Here is a 23,309-nt window from a genome sequence, read left to right on the forward strand (position 1 = left end):
TCTACTGGACACTGTGTGTACATAGACGATGTAAGGGAGCACAGTCATGTCTACCACTGGAGTGGTGTGCATATGCAGGGGTCACAATGCTTAACTTGAATGTCCTCACCCCCAAATTCTTTATAAAAAACATCAATGTAATCCATGATTCACTTCCTTAAAACAGACATTACGAAGTACATAACATGGGGTTTTGTGGACATTTTATTTAAAATAATAATACAAATCAGCTAAAATTGTTTGATGTTACCTACAGATTATATGGCCATAAAAAATACACACGCACAAACCACAATTACAATTTAACTATCAGCGGTTACATTTTGGTGTACTTAATAGTATAAAAATAATAATCTGAAGCATGGATTAGACTACTTTCAGGGCAAGGAACGATCAAGCAAGATCAACCACAAAATCAACCACAAAAAGGGCCCAAAATCCACACCTGCCACCTGCAACATGCAGGTAGATTTGGACATTAGCAGGTAGGACATAAATGTTAGCAGCCACTTTGCCGGGTGATCACCTAAATCAAAAAATATAAGGCACACAACTTTTTAATCAAAATGATTAAACGTTACCTAGTAACATTACAGCAATAAGTTGCCTTATCCAGCAAAAAGTGCGGTTCACCTCAAACCTTGTCAGTGTCACGCACTGTTCGTACTTGTTCTGAAGCAGCCTCGTTTAGCTAGCTAGAATGTGGCGGCACATTGCTGGCGTCTGCAAACCTGCTGAGAAGAGAGGAACCAGTAAAGAAAAAAACAACAGCAGCAGGACAACGACTGCAAAGGAAGCAAGGAGTTTTAATAAAAAATGGTGTACGGGAGACAAAGGAAATCGATGTTGGCTGGTGTATGAAGAAAAGGAAGGGAAGACTGTCGGGTGGACAGCTCGGAGAAAACCAAGGGAAATACATTTGCCACTGGCACAAGACATTTAACATTTGAAACCTCCAAGGGCCACCTAAAAACCACAGCCAAAAGGTTTGATCAGACAGGCACCCTAGGAAGTGTGGCGCAGTGAGGCCGCTGAGCCCCATGGAAGTGGAACAGTTTTAGAGGTCGAAGCAACTGTTCCTGAACGTCCAGTCCATGGGGAAGAAAAGATGCGATACGAGTGAGTACTTACTTCATTTCAGTCAGAATTTGGATATTGTCTAAAGTTAGTACCCTGCACAGTAATTATTTGCTAGCTAACCAATGTGTGCCAGATTGGTAGGTCAGTGAGTAGTTTACTGCTTAGTCATTTAGACACCGGAATTTCTAAATAAATACATTTTCTCTCTCAAAATTATAAAAAATGAAGAACTACAGTCTTCGACCAATGTTGTGCCAGTGTTAAGTTGTATACACTGCTGGACAGTGTTAAGAAATACACTTATTTCTCATGCTTGGCTACAATATGCCCTGGTTCTCAGATTTTGGTGACTCAGAAATGGAGGAGCAGGCTTCAACACTTCAAGCCAATACTGACTGCCTCCAAGATAAAAGTGAAAGAGATCCCAGACCAGTGGTCCATAAGATCCTCCAGGGACAATAGTGCCCCGACTTCCTCCACTTGGTCAATCTTGTCCATACCTGCTTCCAGGGCCGACTGTGAGTGGGGCTTCAATGTAATGAAGCAGGTTAAGACTGATTGGAGATCAAGCCTGAAGTGTATTACACTATCAGACCTCCTCACAGGACAACTGTCATCTCTCTCCAGTAAATTCGAGCCCAGCAGTGGCATTAAACTTGGGCATCTCGAGCATGCGGTCAAGAAGAACAGAAGGAAGAAGACTAGCAGTAAGGAAGAGGACATTTCAATCAACAGCATATTATCACAGTTGAAATAAAGCTACTACGTCTTTGGTTATGCCTGGTGAATATAGAAAGTGGCAATTATTTTGTGTATTATGTTAAGAAAGCAATTTCTGGTGTTAATGTGATCATAACGTTGATCATGTTTCAGTATTGTGACAATACAGTTACTTCACTGATCAGTTTTATTTAGGTGTTGAGGTTGTTACCTAAACCTTTGACATCTGAACCCCTCTGGTGTTTCTTAGGTCTTTGACCTCCTGAAGTGGTATGCATGTACTGATCACAGTCCAAACAAAAAGAGTGCCTCATAAAACTAACACCACAGTTATTTCCTGTATTTCTCCCGACTTCATGGTTTTGCCTTTTGCCTTTCCTCAGTCTGAAGGAAACGGATAACTAAAAAGAAAAGGAAGAATAGCCATTCATGTTTAATGTGGTGGATAGGGATATTAGGCAACCCCTCTGTTCAGCAACTGACAGGCCAGACATCATCCTAGCTGGCTGTGGCTCTCTGCTCATACTGACTCCATTAAAGCCAGATTCCAGCCATTAAGAAAGATGCATTCACAGAAGCAGCACCATTCCGATGTTTCTCACCACTTAAAAAATAAAAACGTATGAAAGATATTGTGATTGATTAAAAGACCAATTAGTGGAAATAAAGATGAAAATTGGGCTGCCGGTATGAACGCAGACAAAGAGACCGGGCATATTACAGAGACCACATACCAGTATCAGCGGGAGACGCAGAGGGAGATTAAGGCAGAGCAGAGGGAGACGTCAGCTGAGAGGAGACAGGGGGTTAAAGGGCGATGGGAGAGTGATAGTGGGGTCCAGAGTGAGTGATGGAGAATGAGAGAGACAACTAATTCAACTAAAAGGAATGGAGAGATGAGACCGAATGAGAGAAATAAACAGGAAGGAAATCTGAGGAAAGATTGAGAGTTAAGAGGAGAGATAACGCTGGTAAATGAGCCCATCCAAAGACTTTACCAAGCATTGATCCATCCAGGTCTTAACCCCAGCCCCTAACTAGCGCGCGCACACGCACGCGCGCACACACACAGGCACACGCACGCGCGCACACGCACGCGCGCACACACACACAGGCACACGCACGCGCGCGCACACACACACACACAGGCACACGCACGCACGCACACTCCTGTGGACCTCCACCCCAATGCGATTATGAGAAGGGTCTATAAATCAATGTGTGTTGCGGAAAGAGAAAGGCCACCCACAACTGTTTGAGAGCCACAGATCTGTTAGCCACAGATTTGTTAATAGTACATAATAGAGCCCATTTTCACCAGGCACATTAAATCATACCAGCGGCCCCTTTGTGAGCATTAAAGCAAAACAAAGGCCTTCAATACAGAACTCCACTGCTTATTCTTTACACCCTCCTTCCAATGCTCGCCACTAAATTGGATTTTCTCAGCAGTGTTTTCTAATTTGAAACATCCATCATTTATTATTAAAGAAAAGGAAGAAAGGGAAGGCTTGCCGTCGGCAGCTCCAGTACCCCCCCCCCCCCACTCCACCTCCCCGTGCAACACTTCCCCACACCCTTAGCCCTATAGTGAGTTAACTTTACTTCCTCCATCTCTGCAGAGCAGGTCAGCGTAATGACACATAAATATGGTGTGGCTGTTTGACTGGTGAGCCGTGGGTGCTGAGGCGTGTGTGTGTGTGTGTGTGTGTGTGTGTGTGTGTGTGTGTGTGGTGATGGATATGCCACGGCTGCCAGACAGGGAGTGAGTGGTGGCTGTGAATGCCTCATACAGAAACAGAAGGTGGTGGTGCGTCTGTTCTAAACCCCAGGATATCCTGGGCATTAATAAAAGCCCCTCTGTGTCCTTTAGTAATCCTGTTCTGTATTATCACCACGCTGCAGCTAAGTGTTGCAATTAGGCCGCCCTTTCTCATGCAAATCAATTTGACAGCACAACAATCACTCGGTTACGCCAGCTCCTTCGTCCTCCCTCTCGGGCACCCTCGCCTATGGCCCTCTCCCTCGTCCTCCCTCTCTTTGGCATTTGCAGCGGTTGCCACATTTGCATAATTTATCCTATCAGTTTGGAATACGAACGGTTTAAGGCCGGGCCCTGTGTTGATTAGTGCAATATAACATATGTTAAGCACAAACGGGAGTCATTTGCCTCAGTCACGCCCCAGTGCACCTGTTTGGTCAGCTGAAAAATGAAAAGGGTTCGGGTTACTGTTCCTAAGATGCTCAGCCTGAACATGGAAGAGGGTGTGAAGAAGGGGGGTAGTTGGGGTCCTTTGGGCCTTTCAGTGGTCCATGTGTTAAAACCTGGGCTACATGCTGTGTGGCCTGCTCAACACAAACCATGCTCACCACGGGTGTTCCACTGGCGCTACCCGCGCTCAACTTAATATCCTTCATGTTTCCGGCGCTCCTCGTCCAACCGACCATTCATAAGAGCCACTATTTATAAGCTATGCAGTAGTCCTGTTAGCATTGACAGGTGGCGCTACTTCCTTAAGGCTTTGCAGCATCCAATCTAACACACGTACACGCGCACGCGGACACACACGCACATGCACACAAAACAACATCTCCCTGCTTTCCCAAAGCTACTATTTTGTGTACGTACTCCTACATGTCGCCATACACATGATGATGTATGTACTGTTGTAAACACGCCACGCTTTGTTGCAACTTGGTTGTTGGGATTATAAATAGACACCATTTGTCCATAGGAGGAGTCTCATCACAGAACTGCACAGACCGATGCTGGCGTGATGGATGGATGGGGCTTGATTATCATTAAAAAGTCATTTACAAGACAAATAGGGACTAGCTTTTCAAATGATGGTTACTTTATTGCACATTCGGGTTTTGGAGATAAAACGCGGTGTGAACAACAGGCCGTTAGTTTGACTGGGCGGTCAGTGTTTACCGTAGAGTTGCACAGGTTGGTCTGAGCTGGGAGCAGGTGGGCTCGGCTGGGGCTCTGGGAGTAAAGGGGCAGGAGGGGTGGCAGTTGGGCACAGTCTGCAGCTGGCAGCAGGACGCTGTGCCCTTGTGTGCATGACCAGAAAATACCATTTAGTCTCACAGGGTGCTGTTTCATTAACACGACAGAGCAAAAAAAATATGTAAGAAAGAAACACAGCCCAAATACATCTCTTCATCAAAGTCATTCGCAGACTACTGAGGCGAGATTGGGAGCCAGCACGGCAGAATCACAAGAAAATAACCGCATGTGATCTTTTTTATCTAAGGGTCAAGTAAATTAAAGCTGACAGAAATAATATCGAGGGATAATTTAAAAGAAGATGGGGAAAAACGAGGGGAGGATGAGAGCGTGGAAAAGAGGGAGGGAACTGCTGCAGGAAGGGTCTCTGTGCCTTTAAGCTGAAGTCTCAATCTCATATAGTTTTGTTCCTTAAAAGGAAATCAGAGGGCTTAGCCCAGGCACTGCCCTGAAAGTCATGAATAAACATCGGATTGCCTTTCTGCGCATACATCATACATCACAAGAAGACACTACCTAATGGAGGAGGACTCCTCGCCCTCCAACACATGAAAAGGCAGCGAAATTACCCACCAAACCATGTAGACGCCTAGCTCTGAAATGGACCGTTGAAGGAGGAGGAGAGGGAGGGAGCGGAGGAATCCTTTTCTAAAATGGCTCCCAATGATGAGTATCTTTGAAGCTTCAGAGCACCCTATGTTCACTGAGAACAACTCAGAACTCTGTTGCATTTCTCCTTCCTTCGCTCGCCCAATTCCGTCTAGTTCAGGCCTCGTTTAATTTATGCATGCGTTGATTCTGATTAAGGGACAGTTGCCATTTCAAAGCAACCATTTATCAAAATAGTATTATTCTGAATCTCTAAAGTGAAGGAAATTGCACTTATCAGTTTTTCCCTACTGGTAGAAGGACAGTGAAGGTTTTCTAAGCAGCGGAACGGCCGAATGGCTGCCTGACAGCAGGAAAATGTCATCTCCCTCCACACCGGGCACACTGATAAGATCAGCTGCCTGGTTCACACCGCGTCGCCACACAAAATGGACACGCTGCAAAGAAGAGAACCATTCCTGGGACAGAGAAACAGACAGACACAGACAAGGAGACAGAAATACAGTGACAGAGAGAAGAGTGAAACCAGACATGAAGAGAAGGAATGAGGGGGATTGGACATGCAGGTTTACTGTGTGTGGATAGCTGTCTGAACTGTAAGGAGACAGACACACAGACCAGCCATGACCTGAAGGCTGTATCACAGGCAGACAGGCAGACAGGCAGGCAGGCAGGCAGACAGGCAGACTTTGTATCATACAGAATCAGACCCAGAGTTACTCAGAGCATCAGCATTAGTATTATCTGAAAGGATCTGTATTTACCCATGCTGCTAGAAACAAACACCTACGATCAATAATAATGATTAATACTGACAACAATCCACACACAACAAGTGGCTATTTCATAAAGAAAAGGGTTCAATAAATATTCAACAGGGAAATTGGTGAAGTTATGTCTTATGAATAATTCGTAGTGTAGGTTTGGAAAACTGACTTTCATTTTGAGGGTATGAACGTCCACCATTTCCTATCTGCAAGCGTGGGTGCATCAGCGTAGAAAGCCTAGGGCAACTCAGTGCGGACATATTCACAGAGGATCGCTTGGAATCTTCACTTGGGAGATCCATCAGACGGAGACAGTAATTGGTGTGTGTGCGCGCGTGTGAGCGTGTGTGTGTGTATACACGGGCAGACACAGGGATGTACACCTAGCCAGGCGTGATATCTGTGTTGTGCGGCAGAGTGCAGTAATTTCTTTGATCATTTTTAATGGGCGCTCCTTCATGTGGGGCTGCGATGTGCAGACTGCTCCCTGCAGGTGTCACCTCATTCCTCCAGCTGGGGGATTAGCATGCAGCAGGCAATACAAAGACAGGCCATTACACTGGGCAGAGCACATACACAACCCAAACACACCAGGATCAGTACCTTTACAAAGACCTGCTCACAGGATACGGAGACACACCGAAAGACCAAGGCAGAGAGGAACGGAAGAAAAGGGAGACTGAAATAAAAGGGCAGCCAATCATGGCAGCAGAGAGAGACAGAGACATAGAGAGAAAAAGGGGAGAACGAGACAGTGAGGGGAGGGAAAGAGAAAGGAGAGGGAGAGAGGGGAGGGAAAGAGAAAGGAGAGGGAGAGACAGAGAGGGGGAGAGGGAAAGAGAAAGGAGAGGGAGAGACAGAGAGGGGGAGAGGGAAAGAGAAAGGAGAGGGAGAGACAGAGAGGGGGAGAGGGAAAGAGAAAGGAGAGGGAGAGACAGAGAGGGGGAGACAGAGAGGGGGAGAGGGAAAGAGAAAGGAGAGGGAGAGACAGAGAGGGGAGGGAAAGAGAAAGGAGAGGGAGAGACAGACAGGGGGAGAGAGAAAGAGAAAGGAGAGGGAGAGAGAGAGGGGGAGAGGGAAAGCAAGTAATCAGCCACATTGGTGATGGATAGTGCCAGTGTCACAGTATGAAGCAGGGAAGGTTTCTTCCTTCCATCCCCATGTTGATATAACAGAAGGGCAAACTGCTCTGCCTGAGTTAATAACACACTCCTCAGTCCGCTGTGTGGGATTCTTACATTCATATTATTGAGCCACTTCACCTTTTCCTCCATCTAAAGTGAGCCGGTGACATGCAGAGCCTGAGCTAATCTCATATTATTCTGAGACATTCAGACAGGGTCCTGTTGCAACCCAACAGCACCCGACTGACCCAGAACCAGTCAACCCGACAAACCCATTCAAGGCTTCTGAAAGGCACTGCAGCGCATAATCAATACACAGTAAAACAGTCCCGTATGGGGACAAAATTCTTACAGCGGGCTCAAAGATGGCTGCTTCCAGTCTCAGGTAGCTGTGGGATTGCTAACAGGGCCTACTGTAGAGCCCCATCTTCATCATATAAGACTGTTTCCCATGGTTACTAGAAAGCTCTTTACAAGGCATGAGGGAGTGTTTCCAGTGAACCTGTCATAAAAACACAGGCCTATGTAAGCCTAGCAGCCAGGTAAGAGGTCAAACAGCAACTAAAAAGCAATTTTATGACATGTGAAATCTGTACAGAGCAGTCAGCTGTTTCGTTATTCATAGTGCTCAGGAGGCCTTCCTTCTCCCAGCTTGTAGAGAAACACAGTCATCTCATTTCACCTCGGCCTGCGCGTTCACCTCCAGTCTCCACACTAGCCCACTGAAACCATGTGTAATTTTCAGTCTGTCTTTATCTATTAATTTGGTTGTCTATAAACCATGGCCTGTTATGCCAGGGTGAGGAGCTAAAACATCTCTCCAGGCCTCAGTGGTTGACTAGGAAGAGAGAGGATGAGCAGGGTTTAGCCCTGTTAGGTCACAAACAGGATGTCAGACCACTGTCGACAAACACATTCTAAATTAGGCAATACAACAAACTTTGGACTAATGGTCTTCCACCAAAAGAGTTTTTAAAACAGTACAGGTTGGTTATATTTCATGAATCCATAATTGGGATGGAAATGGTCCTTCTGATGATCGTTCGGCCCAATCAATCTGAAGTGTAGCAAATATCACAACACTAATAAGGCCACTGGAAAGACACCTCATCCACTTTATTTGGAAGAGACCTCAGCAGTAAAATGTGTTACAAATCTCCTTGGTTGTGCGAAATGCTGTGTAATATATATTTCTGCAGCCACAATACTTCATTGATAGCCGGAGTGGAGGTTTGAAAACATCTCCAAGTCTACTAAGTGAGAAAGTATAATTACATTTTTAAGTGACAATTTTAAACTTTCATACACATGGAAGAATGGAAACTAGGCCTAAGCCTGTCTGATCCTTCCTGATGATCAGTGTGTGTGTGTGTGTGTGTGTGTGTGTGTGTGTATGTGTGTGCACGCACCCTTGTGTGTGTGTGTGTGTGTGTGTGTGTGTGTGTTGAACAGTAACCTGACACCAATGTCTGGCTTGAGGAGTCAGTCCCTCCAGGATTCAAAATAAATGTTTTATGTTGTAGGTAGTTTTATCTCTGGTAGGGATGAATACAGGGAACTGTGTAACCAAGATTTACCAGGATATCCACTCAAACCCAGCCCTTGTTTCCTGGGGGGGGAAAATAGCAAGAAAAGCAGTAAATTAAATTAAACTAAATTATTTCTAAGAAAGGCGTTCCATGTATGAATGCTTAAATACTATGCATGCAATGTCTAAATCTCTCTTCTCTCCAGTTTCTAGGCACAATATTAAGAGCTCTCGTGGTCTGTGTTTCTGTGTGTGTCTTTGGGGTGAGGGCCAACAAGTGGATGATCTGTCATTCAAGGGACTTGCAAAGGGGGAATCCGCAGCAAAACATCCCAGAACAACGCAGTCATCCCTCCTGCTGACTGAACACTGCAAGTAGCCCTGAACACACTGTCCCTTACAGCAATCACAATTCATGTATTTAAAGCAGGGACAAAAACAAAAAAAAGTTTTGAAACAAAGCAGAGATAATGAAATGCCATAATTTGTTAGGCTAACGTATGCTAACAAATCAAAGCAATACAAATAAATGTTATCAATAAAACCTACTTCAGACTGGTGAGTGATTCAACAGAGAGATGAAGATTCAAAGGCGAAGGATGAAGCACGGTGCTGTCCATGGTTCTGAATGTCAACTACTCCGTGTCTGTCTGTTTAGAATCAGATATGTAGCAGGACTAAATCTACACAATAACAAAGTTCTCAAAAAGTAACAAACAGCCACAACCTTCATATAGAAAAGGAACCACATTTTCTAGTACATTTTTTATGTTTGGAGAAGAATAATTACCTCCTAGCCTAACACTGCCAGTCATTACACAGTGTTTAAAGGTCCAATATAAATAGACAACATCAATGAAAATTGTGTGGAGAATTTTCTAAGAAGTAAATTAAGTTAATTAAAGTACATAAAGGACATCAACAAACAGTTTTTTCGCTGGTATTTGCACTTCCAATTTGAATGGGAATACCGGGAAGCCAGGTAATTTCTTTCAAATCTATCGGGAAGTACAATTGGTTGATTCCATAGAAAACATTCAACACAAACTTCCAGGCTAACATGTCAGAATTTCGCTGTGGATATAATCACAAAAATGCTCCATCAAGTCCAAACGTGTTCCAAGGTAGGACCTAGTGCTACCATAACCCACACAGAGAATAGTACACAGTGACAATGCCTTGCCATGCTCCATGGGTCTAACAAAACAATGCATAACCACTTTGCCTCGGGCAAAGACCAATGTAAGCTAAACTCCCACACTACTTGACCTCCCTCCACCTTGCATAGACAAACTTCTTACAGACAAGACCCAACGCAGTCTATGGAAATCCTACATTATCCCTCACAAAGCCGCATTTACTCCAATTAGCTGCAACATCCGTGTGTGTGTGTGTGTGTTGAATGAATACAGAGAGCGTGAGGGACAGGTCACCGTTCAGTCAGTAGGCGCAGGGCTACACACAGAGGTGAAGAAAACACCATCTGATGCTAGTCTGACAGCACTTCCTCTGTTCACTTTCCTCCACAAGCACTTTGTCACCAAGCTCTGTTGAGCCCTTCACTCTCACTCTCTCTCTCTCTCTCTCTCCCCTCTCCCCTCTCCCCTCTCCCCTCTCATTCTCACCCTCGCTCTCTTGCCCCCTCCCTCTCTCATTCTCTCTCCCTCTCTCTCTCCCCCCCTCTCTCTCCCTCTCTCCCTCCTTCCTATCCTTCCTCACTCTCCCTCCTACTGTTATCAGGGCTGAATAGAAGAGCGGGCCTGAAGACTGTAGAGACAATACAATAGTATTCCTAAACCAAGTATCATGTCTCTAACCACAATGCTCTGTACCCTCTGGTGCCTCCCTGAACTATCTTGACACTCAGCTATTACTATTGTGGAGGAGCACAGCCCAAAGTCAATACTTGGGAGACAACTTTTGTTGACCTGTGATCTTTTGCTTGACAGCCATGTCTGTCCAAAATATGCCAAACTCATTTAACAGAGTTTATTGTTTAAGCTGCCTCTGTGACTCCATGTAACAGATATTCACTGGCCGGGGGCAGCAAACCCCTTCCTCATCTCATTCTAACCAGGGGTAAGACTATTGGTCTCCAAGTAACCTGCATTTGACAGTGACGGTGGCATCCTGTATATATGCTGAATTAATGAAGCTTCCTTTTTGTTTTTCAGACATATCTTGATCTGTGGTAATTTCCACAAACCTATCAATTCTATCAACTGGAGGATACCATTGCCAAGTCAAGATCTACCACTGCCTGAACATTATATTTATTTATTTAGTCTTCTGTAATGTATATTTATACACAATTCCCCTCTATGTTACTGTCAATAATAAAACAAAAAAAACAAAAAATGCAACATTTAATAACAACATCTGACAACATGTCAATATACAATTCATTATAAAAGCATTCCGCATTCCGAATAAATCATTAAAATATGGCATACCACACGCATTAAATGGTGCTGTATTGAAGCAGCATTCCTTTAAGCAGGGCAAAAAAATTCATTCATGAATTCATGCGAGGTAAAAACATCTAACTCCTACTGGAAGGCCGGCAGGCACTCTAGCTCCCAGTGTGTAGTGTACTGAGGGGAGATCTACTAAATCGGCCTGGGTTCCTGCAGTAAATGATGCTTTCCTACAGACACAGGCCTATGCTTAGCTTTAATTGGCCATTTCAGAGGCTGTGAACCTTAATGACTCTTTTCCTGGACTCAAGGACGGAGGAGAACTCTGGTTCCTTAATTTGGGCACGATGTGAGCAAGCCTGAAAGAACAGTGAAAATCAGAAAGGCAAAACAACACACGGAAAAGCATGCTCACTTAGAGAGGAACTTGAAAATGTTTCACCGAGTGTTTCACTGAGTCCACTATATTTTGAGATCCCATACCACACTGATGACCATAATTGTCCTACTTATACTTTTTAGCTAATTAGAGAATAAACATTTCAGACTAATATTAACGCCATAGGCAGTTTTCAATCAGAAGTTTGTTACAGCTTTCAGTTGCCCTTAAAGGCATTTTGCACTGCAAAGGTTTGTTCACCAGCGTTGGGGCCTGGCATGATTCCATTTTAATTTCAGCCAAGTATGAAAACAGATGGCAATTCCATATCCAAAAATTGGAATTGTGTTCACTTATAAAAAAAGGAACTGAAATGGAATTAAACTGTTAATCATTCCTGAATAATTCCCTGAGTAATTTGTTTCCTTACGTCACCATAACGCTTCTTCTCCATTGTCACCATCTTTGCAACATCAGCCACATATAACTCCTTTCTGACAGGGGTGAGAAACAGAACAGATACTCATGAAGATCAACCAGTTAACCAAACCTTTTATGCTACAAAGCAAACAGCTCAAAGCGCAAGCTTTACAGCTCAACAACAAGAAGACAAGAAAATACATTTCCTACTGCACTTTGTGCTGGATAATTGACTCCCACATTTGGATTCAAAGCTTAATATCATTTCAATTAAATATTTTCCATTCATTCCATTCATATACTTGTATGGGCAGAACAAGGCAAAAAAAATGTTTTCCCTAGCCTGCAATAATACTGCATTGCCTACTAATGTCATTGTAGTAAGGCCTCTTTCCTTGAATAGTCAGAGAAGAAACTGCAAATCATTATGAGTGATGACTAAAAGAAGGGTCAATGATTCCAGTGAAAAGGCCTAGACTACCGTGAAAGACAATAAGAAAACCTTTTGAAATGTTTTCATAATGTACCAGCCAACCTGTGTGTCAAAAAGCATAAGAGGCACAAAGGCTACAGGTTACTCTGAACTCAGTACCAACATAATATTACGGTTTTTCAATTAATTTAAAGTATGCCACAAGCTTAAAATAATAAACGTTTGCAACTTCAAGGCTGTCCATTACTTTGCACACATGGACGCGTGTGGGTGCGTGTGTGTGTGTGTGTGTGTGTGTGTGTGGGTGTGCGTGTGTGTGTCTGTGGGTGTGTGTGTGTGTGTGCCTGTCCTTAAGAGAAGCAGTGCTTCCTCCCAGCCATCTGCCCTAGTCTGGCCAGCGAGGAGGCACAGTGCTGAGTGATAGACTAATCGATGCGCGGCCTAATCAGCCAGCTTTACTCTAATACCCTGGACAGGTCCACATCATTATCATATCAGGCTCCAGACGTTTCCAGGTGACATGGACGAGGCAAAAGATTAAAGCCATTCTGGTAAAGAGGATCCCAAGTTTTAATAGGTTGACCGACCAAGGCAGGACAAGGTTTCCTAAACCTTCTTTGGCTTCCCCAGACATTTCACAATTTAGTTTTGACCCTAAACTGGCAAACCTGATATAATCAGTCTAACTAATCATCAAGCCTGTGACTTAGCAAATTAGGTATATCAGTTGGTTTAAACAAAAATTTAAACATTCTGGGGAGTAGCAAGGAGAAGTTCAGAGAGAGGTTTGAGGAGAGAAGGAAGGAACTGAAAATACAGCCTTGGGAAAACAGATGAGGAACTCATCACGGTTAAAGTTATTCTGTGCTTGGGGAGTGCTAGGCAGATGTTTTATCATTGGCCTTTTTGCAGCATTGGCTCTGACCATACTTCAAACCACTTCTGTCAACCAGCCCCCAACCACACCACCATCAGCAGCCCACATTACGGTCCCAGGCTCCTAGCAGCCCATTACTGGGTGTCTATTAAGGTAACAGTTTGTTTAACTCCACACACATTTGGGGAGCCAGGGGAATTCTTATAAATCATCTATAAGCTGCTTTATGCAAACTGTTTACAGGCCGTAAATGACCTGTAAAAGAGGAAACAGGTTTGAGGTTGGGGTTTGTGGTGGTGTTGTCTGCAGACACTTCACACGATTATTTTTAACACCCACACCCCACGATTCACCAAGGAGAACCACAATGCATCTGCACCAGACTAAATGACAAAGCCTAATGGCAATAACAACCTGGCATCAATTAAGCCCTAGCTTTAGAAAACACTGCTATTATGAGCCGGCAAACACAGTGTACACCACATTCGGTATTTTGCAATGGAATCGGGATTATGGGAGACCAGATGCTGCTAGAAGCGTTTCTTTTGAGGGCCAGTAGCAGTCGCTCCGGCCTCTGGACTACGGAGAATATTCAGCCCTCATTTGTGACATTGCCCTGTTTTGGGTGCCTTCTGTTGGCTGGGACATTAAACTGCTGTCCTGACTGCGGTCGCTAAAGGTCCCACGGCACTTACGTTAAGAGTAGGGGTGTTAACCCTGGTGTCCTCACTACATTTCCAATCTGGTCCTCATCATGGCCACCTAATCATCCCCAGCTTCCATTTATCCCCAGTCCTCTCTGCTGTAACCATTCCCCAGGTCATTGCTGTATGGGACAGTGTGTTCACAGTCACGTAACCTGGCGAAATATAGGTCAAGAGATGACAGAGAATGCACAACAGTGTTTGTAGACAAACACTTGGCATGCTGCTATAATGAATGAACCACCTGATTGGTTTAGGATTTTATAATTAATTCTGTCAGTTGAAGGTCAACCTTATTCCACTCCAGATACGATTAAAGAACTACATATTCTGTGGCAGACAGCTATACTGAAAGACAAAGAGAAGAACATTTTGCTCAAAGGAACATTTGCTTAACTAATAGGTGCATACTTTCCCAATCTCTGCCTGGGTTTATTTGAACAATTTAATACAAAAACAGTCATTTACCTTTTCATTTTGTCTTAGTTCATAATTCACAGTAATTCAATTACTGTCAGCTTCCCAACACAGGACATGCTCTACAGACGAATGGAAGTGGATACCAGCCTTCTGTTGAACCAGGTGCCCATGTCATTATACTGAAAATGGAAGAAAAGCTAAGGCCTCAAACAAAAGGCTACAATTATCTTAAACCCTGATTAATATGCTGTGATACAGATGGCTCCATGACAATTAGATCTCTAATGAACACCATGTGGTTAGAGGCCCAGCTACAATGACTACATTTGGCTGATTTTGCATGAAATGGTACACTAATAGCACAGGGGAAACATTTCAACAGTTGCTTAGTGCAGGAACCAATACCTGGCACTGAAGTCCACCAATACCTGGCACTGAAGTCCACCAATACCTGGCACTGAGATTAAATCCATCCTAAATTGATTACGCTAGCCATTCCCAGTGAAAGACTCAAATGAGGTGGTTTCCTCCACCTTGTCTTGAACTCACCTGCAGGGCAACTGAAGGCCTGGCTCCAGACTTATTCTACAGGCTTTACCAATCCATAACACAAACTATTAATGCTTTATTTTAATCCACCAATCCCATTATGGTCAAAAGGATTCAAACAATTGCAAGGTCATAAATATCTGAACAGCCAGATAAACACAGGCAGCTGTCTATCCAGCTGTAACTGTGACTTTCCCCATTGTCGGAGTGCAACCCTGGACTCATTGGCCACCACTCTGCATCATCATTAATGCTTAAGATGGCTAACAAGCCCACTGTCAACAGCTTCCAGGCTAATCGACATGTCAATCAATGGCGGGTGTGAGGCGGGCTTTTAGAGGGTCCCTGGGGTGGCTTCTTAGAGCACGCTCAGTTTAACACAGCACCGCACTGAGAGTGTAAACAGAGGAATATAGACCGCTGGAATGACTGGTTGATCAATGCCATTGATCACTCACCTCCAGCTCTTTCTGCATGCTGGCTGCTCTCCCCTCCACCACCCAGCCCTCCACCTTCTCAGCCTCCAACGCCTGGATCAGAAGCTCATTCTGCTCACTCAGTTCCCGCACAAACGCCTGCAACACGCCCACCTCGCTCTAGAGGGAGACAGAGAAGAGGGGCACAGAAAACATGACCCTTGTTAGGTGTTTATTGGAATACGAAAACACCGGAATTGATTTTGCCTACCCACTTTAAATCTGTGTTATGGACTGAAGAATGAGTGACCAGTTGGGATTAGAGCCAATCAATTCAAAATACAGCAGATTCCCTAACATCACGTCCTGGTATACGGCAGAGGAAACAGTAGTTAGAGCTTTACAAGGCCCAGGTTTCAAGTTAGGTAAAGTGTTTCCTTTCGCATCCCTGGTCCCCAGTAACTGACAGCCAAGCCATCTGATTCTCAAGCAGGACATCCAGGGGGGGTTGAGGCTGTTTCAATGACATCCAAACAGCCCCCATATTAGACTTGTTGGTGTTAACAGCAGAGCTGCTATTAGTCATACCACACCACCTCTAATCAAGCATGGCATCTTCACTTAAACCAGACAGATGCCCTGCCACTAATTCCTGTACAGGGCCATGCTGTCTGGATACAGAGCAACCCAGCACATTTGGGCCTAGATTGTAATTTAGCATGGGATGGACACCCGGGAATTATTATCGCTCTGTTTGCCGAGGTAGAAATGGAGATAAATGCTCTATCAGACTGAAGGGTATTTGCTTTTCAAAGCCTCTTTTAGAGGAGTTCAAACTGAAGTGGAAGTGACAAGTGCCCCGCCTCACTTAAACAGAACACAAACAGGTGAGTTTGATGCCACCCTGATGCAAAACCCTGCCCGTCAGTTCAATCAGCATGTGGTGGGGGCCACTGACACCCTATGAACTATGGGTCGTATATGAGACGTTCCTCCCTCTTCAAATGCTGGGAGTCCTTATTTGGCCCGAAAGACGAGGGGAACGGCGTTAAATTCCGTAGGATTACCGATATGGCAGGGCAGGATTTGGCTGTAAAAGACGGAAACACATCAGAAAGAAAGAGTGAGCAAGACAGAGAAAGCAGAACGAGCTCTTTTAGATGTATAATCCTGCCTCCCAGCTGTGAGCAACTGTACATCACCAGTCTCCTGGACATGAGAAAGAGAATGCAAACCTCATAATGACACAAATAATAATCAAACAATGCCAATAAGCAGCCGCCCAGCTGCATCCATGACAGGCTGGCTATCTCTGCCTCCACACAGCCTTACCAAATTCAAATTCATATTGGATTTTTATTCCTTCACCTTTCTCAAAGCATCCATTTCAGACGGCATGAAAAAGTAATATTCCAGCAATAAAGCTTGATTTACACCCCCTTCTTCCCCGGTCTCCCCTCTTCCTTGTTTTATTTGATCATTTAGCCAGGATCGTATAACTGTAGATCAGACACAAATGAATTTAGGTCCCGTGCACATTAAGACCATGTCTTGCTGCAGCTGACATCCCCTGAAGCCCAGCACCACAGCGAGCCAAGGGCAGAGTCCCATTCATTTTCAGGCCCATTTCCTCCTATGATTAGGCGATCAATCAATCCTAGCCTTCAATCTCATCAGGCAGTCGGGATTATCTGCCCATCTCTCCCTCTCTCTCCCCCCACTCTCGCTCCCTCCACTCTCTCTCTTTTCACTCAAACGCTCACTCCCTTCCTCACACTCAGCGGCACATTAACATCAGATCAAGTATCACCCAGCGAACGTCATCTGCCACATCAGCCCACCACAAACAGACAGTTGTTCATCGCGGCCCTCTCTCACACAACCCCGGTCTCCTCCTAAGGAGCACACACACGGTTCATTTTTAGAAGCATCAAGCATTACGATCCCCATGGATTGACATTGAGCGCAGCCTTTGCTACAATAAAGCAGTGTTGTCAAGGCTTTCACTTACACACTGCCTCTCCAAGCCCCCATCTTATTAGACAAAAGATTGAATAGATGGTATCAGTCACCACTGCTGGATCACAATAAGTGCATTTGTGAAAGAGACAGAGGGATAAATCCATTTGAATTCAATCACTTTTTTACAGTATCCCTTTTGATTTAAATAAAACTTTTCATGCGTTTGGCCTTGGAACACTATATAATTTATTTTATAGTTACTCCTACTTGGTCAATTTAGCATACCCCACTATTATACATAATGTCTTCCTCACAAGAATGGCAAAGTTTAATATCATTTAAAATTAGACAGAAAGTTACACAAAAAACTTCTTATTTGTGATAGCTTTTTTTGTATGTCTTATAAAACAGGGAAGTTATTTCAGACAATAGAATACAATTTATAGAGTGGACATATACTTTCAAAGGTCTGTGTACTGTTTGGATCATGGTTTTCCGAGTTAAAACTGATAAATCGTTCACACAAAAATGGCCCAAGCTAAGAACGGCTAGACTGTCTACATTGTGATTTTTTTTTTATGACCCAATTTCTCCTCACCTTAAAATGTCCTGATGTTCAATTTGCAATTTTGCCCTTGCGTTGTTGCAACAATTCCACTGCAGCTGTGGGAGATGTGTCCTCCAAAGAGCATCTCACCAGGCTGTTCTGTTCTACACATGCTAGAGGTGCATAGATTTCACATCCGACAACCACAACTGAACTTAAATGTGAAATTCCACGGCCGAAGTATAATGACACAGTTGGCCAAATGCACTGAAAGCACTTCCAGTCCCTTCAAAATAGCATTTCAACCTTTAGGAAGCAACATTACTGATGGCCAGTTGGTCCTGTGGCAGGGAACACTTGCCAGGCCATTGCATGTTGTTAGTCACTGGCCTGACTGTGTGCATTGTTTCATTCTAGTTCAACATAGTCTACCTGTACTGTCAGTCGACCAATAAAAAAACATTAAAGACGACACAACTGACATTTAGGCCCTTCTTGGCCCCATTGCATTTAAAAGTAGATAATGTTGAATAATCTAGGGGGCAATTACTTTTTCACACCTTAAGATTGCATGTTTCATTACCAGCACAACAAATAAATGAAACAAGCACTTAAAACTATTTTGTAAAAACAACAAAGTTATTAAGATGAATGAGACTTAGCCTAGTGGCAGATTTTTGTCAGATAATTTTTTTATAGTGTGAACAGTTGACAATGGCAATTGTCGCACATCACCTTTTGAGGTAACATGGGACACTTTTCAAACCAATACTCTTCACGGCCACCGAGGTCTAAAGACAACGTCTCGCTCAGGGATAAGTCTGGTTCTGTAAGTCTGTCCAGCTTCATAAACAGATCAGGAGTAAAGAGTTTCTCGATGCTTCTATGAATCCAAAATTCTAATTACATCCTTTGTAAATGTTATTATAACGAAAATGTGTTCACAACAATTAATGTAACCTAAATAGGCTCTGTTGATCAAGCCTGGGTTTGTCCTTATGAGATACCTCATATTGCAAGTATTGGGAACTGCTCTGCACTTTGTCAGGTTAAGAGATGTTCCTTTATAAAAGCATTGTAAGTGAAGTATTTGTGGTGGGAACGGGGAGGAAGGTGTTATTTTTAACAATGTGGACAACTGGTGGTGGCTATACAGTCATTTGTAAAGAGAAGAATGCCATAAATCTGTTTCCACTCAGTGCTGTTGTGGGTTCTTAACACAACAAGATGAATGACACACTGTGACCAGGGAATGGTACAGAATATGTGGTTGAAGAGACACCTCTGTATCAAAACATATTGGTACTGTCAGCAAGCAGAGGACCGTATATACATAACATTTTCTCAACCATTTAAGATCAGGAATATGATCAAAGGCTTTGAATTCTGCTATAACAACCAGAACATGCTGTTAACAGTATTAACTATGAGTCGCAACCCATGGATCAATATTTTGTATGAATAAAAGTGGCCTTTACATTTCCATTGTCAAATTCATGAAAACACAGTTATAAAATATAGGTCAACCTTATGTTGAAATGCAAACAGAGTTTGAGTGCAATCACTGACCACAGGCCAGTTTTCAATGTATTTGGCAGCCAAGGAAGAAGCATTAAACTGACAAGTTATATAACTGTTTTCATTAGAACCATGAACAGAAACTACAACTTAACCACATGCATGTCAATCTTTCACCTTTGCCCTCCGTAATTATTGGGAAATCAATAAAAAAACAAAACTGAGTTTAAAGATGTCAGGGTTTATTTAAGGGTGTGTTTACATTTAGAAATGACACTTTCATACAGTCAAGTAAGTTCATCACTTCAACACCCTAAAATGCCCGAATGTTTTGCTTTAAAGAACCGGAAAAAAAGCCCCTCGCAGTTTAGAAAAAACTGTGTTGTGGACAAAGATCAAAAAGTACCGAAGTTATGGCAAGTAGCGTGGGGAAAAAAAAGGTGAAGTGGTGCCTAGAATTCACCACACTACCCGATTAGAGAAATATGGTGGAGAGGGTGTTACAGCTTAGCCATCAATCAAACATGTATTTTACGGAGAGCTTTGGATTTCATAATTAAGTACTTTTTTTGTCGTCAGGCCAAACTAAGTAACTGGGCAACAAGGGTCTTACAGATATTACAGAGCTTTATTTTCTCTGCAGAGATGGGAAAAACTGCCCGAAGGACAACCATCTCTGCAACACTCCATCAATCAAGTCTTTATGGTAGAATAGCTAGACGGAAGCCACTCCTGATTAAAAGGCATATGACATGCCATCTGAAGGACTCCGCGGACATGAGAAAAAATTATCTGGTCTGATGAGACTAAAATCTAATCAGGCCTGAATGCCATCCATACTTTGAAGCATGGTGGTGGGAGCATCACGTGTTGGGGATGACTCTCAGTGGCAGGGACTGGGAGACTGGTCAAGATTGAGGGGGGGATAAACAGAGCAAAATACAGAGAGGTCTTTGACAGAAACCTAATCCAGAGCGCACCGGATGTCAGGCTGGGCAAATATTCATCTTTCAGCACAACAACCACCTGAAGCACACAGCCAGGACAAAGCCGGATTTGCTTAAGGACAAGTCTGTGAATGCCCTAAATGCTAAAGACATACTTAACAGTGATTACATATTTCAGTTCTTTATTTTAAATTAAATTGGCCCAGATTTCTATGAAACATGTTTGTGCTTTTTCAATATGAGGTATTGTGGGACTTTATACATTCTGAAGGTGCTGTATTTCTATTCAGTTTGCAACTTAAGTGATTGAAAATTTTGCAATGGAATTACTGCAATTTAATTGGCAAAAGATACATAGCATTTCAGGGTGAAGCTTACAGATTTTAAACGTTTTGGCAGTGAAAAAGCAGCATGAAGCCAAAAGGTTTGTTCATTAAAACTACACGTTAAACACAAGGCCAATACCAAGTACATTACTATCCTTCCTGTTAAATTCCACATTATCAAAGTGAATCTAGTAAAACACACAACACTAAATAGAAGCCAAGGCACAGCCTAAGAAAGAGTCCAAAGTGCCTGCATGATGACGCGTTCAAAAATACTGACACAGGAAAACAGTCACAGCTGAGTTACCAAGTGTCTAATCATTCATAATTTCCTGGTCCAAACATTATTACAGAGACAGCAAAGCAATCTACCAGTACAGACTACAACCCCCCTGACACAAGGCTGGGACCTTGTACTCTATCTTTAGTTGTCTATCTTTAGTTCTTTCCCCAAAACAACTAACACCCGGAGGCTAGTCAGCCAATACCACTGAAGACAAGCTGCCTATTCCCAGTATATCAACTTTACCTGACTATAACAGTATTAATCAATACTAACTCATAAATACTTAAATTATAATTATACACTAGCACATAGGTCTTCAACCCTCTCCTGGGGACACCCCAGCCATCTCACAGTTTAGTTTTCACCCTGAACTAGCTCACCTGATTCAGCAGGTAAGGGCTTGTTAATTAGTTAATAAGTTGATTCAGGTGTGGTAGCTCTGGGCTACATCTGATAGATGTAACGGCTGGGTAGTCCCCAGGAGAGGGTTGAAGACCTATGCACCAGCATCTACATTTTATTTGTATTTTGCATGGGCGGGACAGATGCAGGGTCACAGGTCGGCAGGATCGCAAATTCCTTTTTGCTGTGTTCCTCTCAGAGAGGATGTCTGCCTTGTGAAGTAATACTTCCACTAGGTGTGCCAGTCAGTATCTCTGGTAGTTTCCGCTCAATACCCCCTCATCATGCAAAAAGGAACTTATAAGCTTGTCCTTAAGAGCCACAGAAAGCAGCAACTACATGTAGCACAAAGCTCGGACTCTCAACAGTTTGCGCAATCATCACGTAGGTGTGAAAGGCTATCTGGCATGTGCTGAAGGTAGCTTATCCCCCAATGGACAAAATGGGCAATTTGTGGAAGACTAGACATTCCCTCTGAGAGTAAACCTGATGTGACCTAGTTAAGATACACTAAATGTCTAGTCATTGCACACATGGTTTGAAAATTACATATACATGTTCTAATGACTTGCCTCACATAGGTCATCCGGTCAAAAGTACAGTTATTCCAGGCCCAATCCCAAAATTGACCCCTACACTAAAGGCACTTGGATATCTGAGTAGATATCACAGGTGTAAGGAATACGGTAATAGCTTGTCTATAGTTACAAGGATGGAAGAAAAAAGCCTACAACAACCACAATTCCAGTTGGAAGAAATTCTGAGAACTGCTTTGGGACCCTCAATATGAAGAGTGACTGATTCAACTTCATTAGCTACACCTGCTCAATAACACAAATAGCTAAACAGCCAATCAGGTGGCTGCAATTCAACCTACATTGTTAGAGCCACATAAAGTATGTTCAGCCTTTTAAAAAAGCATTTAAAATATGAAATGAATACAAGGTGCATTGTGAAACATGTAATGGAAAAGGAACCCAAGCCATCTTCCTCTCCCGGTCACTGCCATAGATTGGGAAGGAGGTTTAGGCGCTTGTAGGGCAGAGAAAGGTCAGAGGGGTGCCTGACATTGGTGAGACACCACTAGATGTTGGAAAGGGACCTGGGCATTGGGGAGAAGGGCTGAGGTGACAAACTACCTGTAAATGGGGCCTTTGAACTCAGGCCTACCTCTGGCCTGTCTCACGTCATCTCCTTCCAGCAACTTAAAGCAGAAGCTAAAAACACTATAATACTGTACATAAACATCTCAGATGAGCAGTATAGTACACACACAAGTGTCTATTTTCAGATGTTAGAAGTAGCCATGCTAAACGGCCATACCGTGCTAGCTTGGTGGCGTTTCCGCTTCCATAAGGAACGTGCATTGCCCTCTGAAGTAATGTTAGCAAAAAGAAGAGTCTCTATGATTTCAAGGTAAAGATGAGATGAGGCATTCAATATGAAATGGGGCATTCCCTCTGAAAGTGAACATGATGCGTCCATATCTAGGAAGATAAAATGAATGCATCAAACTTGTAATATGATGTAGAAATTATACCAATGTGAATAACAGAGGGTAGGATTTTGCAACAGATATATTCCCCTGTTTTATTTTAGTAATTCACTTCACCTTGCATGCCAGCTGTGGGCATGTTCTGCAACGTAACACTTGACGTGTGAAAAAAACCAAGAAAACAAAAGCTAGCAGAAAACGTGGGGTCTGTCAAGCTAGTAGTTCTCTCAGTCCAGACACTTTTGTTGTCCAAAAGGGTGTAGCTGGGTGTCTGTGAGGAAGAAAAACAAAGAGAATCTATTAATAAAGACATAAAAAAATGGCAATTGCTATGTCCTGAGGTCCTGGGAACAGTTCAGGAGAAGCATAT

The 23,309-nt window shown here is 43.3% G+C and overlaps 1 protein-coding gene across 2 annotated transcripts in view; it reads right to left on the reverse strand.

Annotated features, from left to right (window-relative positions):
• LOC105029753 (golgin subfamily A member 4) overlaps nucleotides 1–23,309 on the reverse strand; it is a 185,073-nt gene that overhangs the window by 156,952 nt on the left and 4,812 nt on the right. For both annotated transcript variants that reach the window (XM_010903259.3, XM_034296646.1), the window contains exon 3: nucleotides 15,499–15,636. In XM_010903259.3, the coding sequence (XP_010901561.3) occupies nucleotides 15,499–15,636 (138 nt within the window). The remainder of the gene's footprint in view (nucleotides 1–15,498; nucleotides 15,637–23,309) is intronic.

The sequence above is a fragment of the Esox lucius genome, chromosome 2, assembly GCF_011004845.1.
Source record: "Esox lucius isolate fEsoLuc1 chromosome 2, fEsoLuc1.pri, whole genome shotgun sequence".
In the NCBI taxonomy this organism is placed as follows: domain Eukaryota; kingdom Metazoa; phylum Chordata; class Actinopteri; order Esociformes; family Esocidae; genus Esox; species Esox lucius.